General features: G+C 46.3%; 1 protein-coding gene across 1 annotated transcript; it reads right to left on the bottom strand.

The window, feature by feature from the left end:
• Nucleotides 1-4,386: 4,386 nt before the first annotated feature.
• ier2b (immediate early response 2b) lies at nt 4,387-6,051 on the bottom strand. Its single transcript, XM_061088122.1, has one exon. It carries the CDS (start codon nt 5,895-5,897, stop codon nt 5,376-5,378), a length of 522 nt encoding a protein of 173 aa, XP_060944105.1. The 5' UTR covers nt 5,898-6,051; the 3' UTR covers nt 4,387-5,375.
• Nucleotides 6,052-6,564: the final 513 nt, after the last annotated feature.

Raw genomic sequence — 6,564 nt, 5'->3', positions numbered from 1 at the left:
AATGACGGCTGCTCTTCCTGCAGTCCCCCCCCCCCCCCTCAAATCTTTCCTCCCTTCTCCACACACACACACACACACAGACACACACACACACACACACACACACACACACTGGAGCAATCAAATGACACCTACATACACACAAACAATTGTCCTCTAATTAGATTTTTTTAAAGACACCTTCATTTGTGGACTTCTGCCTCCCTACCAAACACAGACACACACACACACACACACACACACACAGACACACACCACAATCACACAAGGCCAGATGTATTGTCGAGCTCTGTCCTCCTGCAGCTGAGTCTTAAAATAGCCTCCTCCTACAGATTCCGTCGCCCGCCAGCATCAACGCATCACTTCCTGTCTCTGCCAGCTCTGCTGCTGCTGCCTGACAGACACACACACACACAGACACACACACACACACAAACACACACAAACAGACGTGTATCCATGACTTCAAAGGACATTGCATTCACTTCCTGCAGAATAATCCAAACCATCTTCAGCTTTAAATGTTATGATGGTATGAGGACTTGCGTTTTGTCCCCCTGAGAAAGTCCCAATAATGTGACTGTGTAAACTGGATATAGGTCCCCACAACATGAGTAACATCTGGACCACACACACACACACACACAGACACACACACACACACAGACACACGTAGGAGTTTTTACTCACTCACACTCAGAATTAGTCAGTGCTCGGCTGAAATGAAACGTTTCAGTCTGTCACACAGTCGCTATTGTGGGAAGCATGAGGTCATGTGTTCACAGCCTCTTGACATGTGATCATCAAATGATCACATACACACACACACACACGCACACACACACACACACACAATAACACTTGACTTCCTCATACGATTACAGAAAAACATGAGCCGCTTTCTAATCACATTTCTACAGAGCATGACTTCCTGTTCTCACACACACACGGTTTGATCAGTGGTTGGAGGCTGAAACCAGATAATATATCACTAATAACATAATAAAAATATCCATAAAATATTGATTGTGTCACAGAGAATTTGAATTCTTTAATTAACGGAAATAATAATAAAATAATCACATTAAAAATCTGTAAAAAAGACGACGTCTGAACTTGTTTGGTAGAAAACTGCAGATTTTTTCATTTTGAGTCTTAGTCCAGATTCATATCTATCTCCTCTCATTATTTTTCATCTGTTTGCTTGTTTTTTGTTTAGTAAAATGATGCAAAAACTACTCAATAGATTTACCAGACATTTTGTCGAGGCGTGAACCAAGGAAGAAACTATAGCATTTTGGAGCAGATACAGATAAACAGGCAGATCCAGGAGTTTTCCACCACTGTCTTTAAAATTCGGGAGATGAGGTTTGCTGTTTGTAGCCTCTAGTAAAATATCCAGAGAATGTCCAGGTGAGTCCATGTGAGGAAACAGCACGACAATGTGTGGAAGCTTCCCAGTGAGTCATGTGGACATGTTGATGAGGTTTCTAACACGTGAAGGACGTGAAACTGGACGATCACAAACATCTCAGGTTGAAGAAGAGGAGCCGTTCACGTAGAAGACGAAGACGTCAACCTGGAAAGACGAGGAGATCACTGAGAGAAATGATTATTCCATCAATGTATTAAGGTTTTGGTTGATGAGGTTTCAAGTAAATCTGTAATTTATTCAGTTTAGCAACACAACCACAGCTATGATCCTCAAACATATGTTTAGGTGACATAAAAAACACTGCGATCAGAGACCTCGGCGCCCACGCACATCTGGCTCCATCACCCCGATCGGCCCGGCAGTTTATCAGCCTCCATCAGTGGAGGGAGCAGCCGGTCGATGTGTGGTGCATGCATCCTGTGTGAAGACGTTTCCTGTGCTGATCTTTTTTTAGCTCCTGGCTGTTACTGAGCTGTTGGAGCTGCACGTCACTGCGCCTGTCTGGCCTCTGCACTCTGCATCTTAATGAAGCTGCATCACACACACACACCAGGCTCCATCGCCGGAAACATCTCTGCTGCAGCAACAGCCCTTATTATAGATGTTAAATATTAGAAATACTGATTCCCCACTGCGTTTATCGTATGAATGAATCAAATAAAAGCAATCTAATTCTGTTTGAATAGCCCCTATTCACAAATCACAATTGGTCTCATGGGGGAAATAACAATAAGTGAATATTAGAATCAACTGGTTTGTGTCTGAGAGCTTCATTGGATGAGTCACTCAGGTGCAGTGAATTCTTTCATGAACACGAATTTTCATGAAATATTCTTGTTTTTCAGCTTATTCTAAACTAAGAAATATTCCCACTAAGCTGTTTGAATAGAAGATGAAAACTCCCTTTAAATGCAGCTGCGCCATTTTGTGTCTTTGCACTGAAATAAGATTCTCCCGACATTCAACCATGTGAACAAATCAGCTCCGTCTCTCAGTCCTTCAGCGACCTTATGGACAAGGTCATCAAGGTGGAAACATCCAAACAGCTGAAAGCAGAGGCCACACCCACTGGCCAGAGACCTTATGTCTTCTGGTTGTCCGTCCGTCCCATTCTTTCAAATCTCGTCCAAAGATTCAATAGGACTCAAGGGTGACCTGAGTATATTTTTGTAGACAAAGGTCAAGGTCACTTTTGGAAACAACACTCATTTAGATTTGAGGATTAACCGATTCGACTTGGTTCCTGGAGGTCAAAGGTCAAGGCCCAGGATGGTGGCACCAGGATATTTTGAATTATAATATATCAAAGTGTGTTTATTTTGTTGGTGATGTGCTGCATTAACTCTCTTTAGCAAATGTCTTGGCCGTACTGATTCCAGCACATGCTCAAGGACGTGTTGTGTCACTTGAGGAACATTGTGTGTCTCTGCTGTTGTATCTGTGTGTGAGGAACTTTCAGATTAAACAGCTCAGCTTTCAGTCTCTCGTCCACGTCATCCGTCCAAATCACAGAAAACACAACAAGGAGCAGTACAAACAGAACTTTGGATTTTACGCCTGTGACGGAAGTGGATTGTTATACTCTAATTTGCATACATAAGTGGAAAATGTCTTCATTAGTGAGATGATCATACTCGTTTTACTACATAATAAACACAATTACAGCCTGAAATCCTCTTTGGCTGAATAATTATTGATCAAAGAGCTTAAAGATGGATTTCTACGTGAATTTTAAAATGTCAGCGTAAACACCGACACACCGAATGACCCAGATCTGGAAGCTGTTTGTCATGTTAATCCAGTGATGCAGTAGATCAGGGTCATAATAGAACTCTGATCTGAAGGTTTATGTGTCCATGCATAAGCTGCATGGGTATTAACACTCACGGTGCCATAATGTAGCCGCTGGTTCACGAAAACATCAGTGGACACACGGAGAGAGAGAATGGAGAAAACAGGAAGAGGGAAATCTGAGGGGTCACAAATGATTTTTCACACACATATTTGTTTACTTTATTCACCTTTGGTCATTTGTCATTCAGAGCAGATTAACAGAAATATAGCATTAGCATATATTTCACTAATCACCTCTTTGTCACTGGACCCTGGGAGAGGTTGGACTGGGAAGGATCCACCTGCTGGATCCCTTGTTTCTCTGGGATCAAAGGACAAATCGGTCGTCCACATTTTGAAAGGGGACAGTCCAGTCTTTGGAGGAATAAACACAACCTAGTGTTGCTTTCAGGAAGTTAAAGAAACCTCATCATCCGACCTTTAAAGGGCAAAGAATCATCATCACTCCTCAGTTCTTCATCATCATTGTGGTCTTCAGTCTCAGTCTTCCTCCTCTTGACTCACGTGCTGCGTTGACATGTGGATCGTGATGAACATAAACAAAAACAAAGGTGACGAAAACCAGAGCAACGAGAACAACCAGATCACCAGCATCGGTTTCAGGGCGTAGCTCCGGCTTCCAGTCATCGGGCAGGAAGTGCAGAGCTGACGATGATGAAGACGAAGGCCTCGGGCTGTGTAAACACTACCTGTTGCTCTCTGCATTATTCAGTGTTCGGCCGCAGCTGGAGCTGTGACGTTGCATAACTTGTTTATTATCGCTCCTCTGAATCAGGTCATGTTGGGAAGGAGGGTTATGATTCAGATTTATGTCGTAATCCACAGGAAATTGTACAACCCTCGAAGCTGTGTGTTTGTTTGTTTATTCCAGCGTGTGTGTGTGTGTGTGTTTGTCTTTGTGTTAGCAGGAGATTAGCGGCAGCAAGCCAGACTGGCGCTGGGTTGTACCAACCTCCTCCCTCTAATAAAGGATTGACCCCGTGAACTGTGGCCCAATATAGACCAATAGCCCCTTTAATTAGGAAAGAACAGTGTGTGGGTGTGTTTGTCTTTGTGTGTGTGTGTAACTCAGCAACAAAGAGCTCAGGACACCTCAGTTCCATTTCAACATTTTATTACAAATATTTACAACATGAATTCGATCAGACGAATAAAAAGAGCAGCTTGAAATATCTGAGGTAATGTTTTTGGTTCACATGTCAGTTGAGAACATTTCATCAGTGACTTGAAAAAACACAGAAAGTTTAGATTAATGCTCCCAACACATGTTTCTCCTTCTCCAGAGCACCAGTGAACACAGTGTGTAGGACAATGCAAAGCAGTAGTATTGATCTATTAAAGTCCACAGCAGCAGCAGCCGGATGTGTGTGTGTCTGTGTGTGTGTGTGTGTGTCTCCACTGCTCTTCCTCTCTGTGTCAGAGTGTGATTTCCTCGTACAAAGGCAGGAAACTCCCTGAGGTCCTGTTCGTGTGTGAGTCTCTATTTGTGTGTCTGTGTGTGTCTCTGTGTGAGTCTGTGTGAGTCTGTGGTCAAACGTTCAACACTTCTTCTCTGTGTGTGACTCACTGATTCTCTGCTGAATCACACATTCACACACTTTGAGTCAGCAGCAGTCACTTGTTTGGACTCATCTCAGTGAAGGTGAATCACTAAGGGAGGGGGGGGGGGGAGAGGAGTAACTGAACCAGTTCCCCTTCGGTTTTCCCCTCAAACTTTCCGGCCTCTCCGGTTCCCTTCCCCGGCCTGAGTCTCTCTCCTCCCCGGCCTGAGTCTCTCTCCTCCCCGGCCTGAGTCTCTCTCCTCCCCGGCCTGAGTCTCTCTCCTCCCCGGCCTGAGTCTCTCTCCTCCCCGGCCTGAGTCTCTCTCCTCCCCGGGGTGTGGATCACGCAGATCCGCCGCAGAGGTCGCGTCCCGGCCCCGGGAACCCGTCGCGTCCCGGGCCGGTGTAGGTCGGCACCACCAGGGATCAGGAGGATCAGATCGCCCTGGACGATCCCCTCCTCTCGTAAGTCTCACTGGAGGCTTCTCCCTCCATGTGTTCAGAAGGCAGGTTTAACCCGGTCTAGAAGGCAGGTCTAACCCGGTTCAGAAGGCAGGTATAACCCGGTTCAGAGACAAGGCGCTCAGGGACTCCACGGCCCCGGCTCGGCAGCTCCCCAGCCCGGCCGCGTAGCGCTCCTCCCCGGGCTCCAGCCTCGCCCTCTTGCTGGGGAGGAAGTCCGGCGCCGCGGACACCTTCCCCCGGCGCTTCCTGGACTGCCTCGCCGGACCCTGGTTCTCTTTGTCCTCCGTGGATTCACCATCGAACTCCTTCTCGTCGCAGTCCGGCTCCTCCACCGGGGACTCGACGGGGGTCTGGGGCTCGGAGGAGGACTCGATCTGATCCCAGGAGCCGGGCTCCATGGACTCCGCGGCGGCCAGCTGCAGCTCGCTCTCCCGGGAGGAGTGGTAGATGTCCCGGGCGGACCTCATGACCAGGGACAGCAGGAGGCTCCGGTGCAGCCGCAGGCCCCCCCTCTGGCTCCGGGACGCGTACAGCTTGCTGATCGACACCGCCAGGATCCGTCGGGCTTCGGCGTTCACCTCCATCGCGGCTGTGGCACTCATGGTGGTTTTTTTACGCGTAATTACGCACGGTCGTTATTTGGTACTTTGACCGAAAAGCTCGATAAACCGACTGTAGTTTCTCTTGTTCTGTCCAGAGTCAGACTTCGGGTCTCGGATGTTCACCCGGGGATCAGCTCAGAGGAATGGGAGCGTGAGAGCAGCAGGGCGGCGTTTTATTTCCTCTTTGACGTAACGTGGACTTCATTCCTCAGTGACAAACAGGCTCCGCCCACACCTGCTACACACACACACACACACAGACACACACACACACACACACACACACACACTCCATCTGTTCCGGGATCCGTTTTTCTCACGGTCGATCTCTTTTATTATTTAAATGTCTGTGCGTAAGAATCTAATGCAGCAGGTTAAACTCAGTTCCTCTTCCTCGTGTTCATCTTTTGTTATCATTACGGTAAATACCCTCACTTCCAAACAATGTGGACCAACCAGTAAATCGAGATCTGATCAACAACACAGAAAGACAAACACGTTTTATTCTATTTTTTATATATCACTATACAAATATCTAGGTGTAATAATAAAAGAAGTCCCCCTTCAACACCCCTGCATATCTTAGAGTTTATATTTAATTGTTAATTAAGTATATATTTACGTTTCTGTGATAATTGAGTTTTCTTGTAATCAATTCTCATCAAAA

This window comes from Limanda limanda, chromosome 2 (assembly GCF_963576545.1).
Source record: "Limanda limanda chromosome 2, fLimLim1.1, whole genome shotgun sequence".
In the NCBI taxonomy this organism is placed as follows: domain Eukaryota; kingdom Metazoa; phylum Chordata; class Actinopteri; order Pleuronectiformes; family Pleuronectidae; genus Limanda; species Limanda limanda.
The sequence above is the reverse complement of the archived record's forward strand: the minus strand, read 5'-3'. Positions and strand labels throughout refer to the sequence as shown.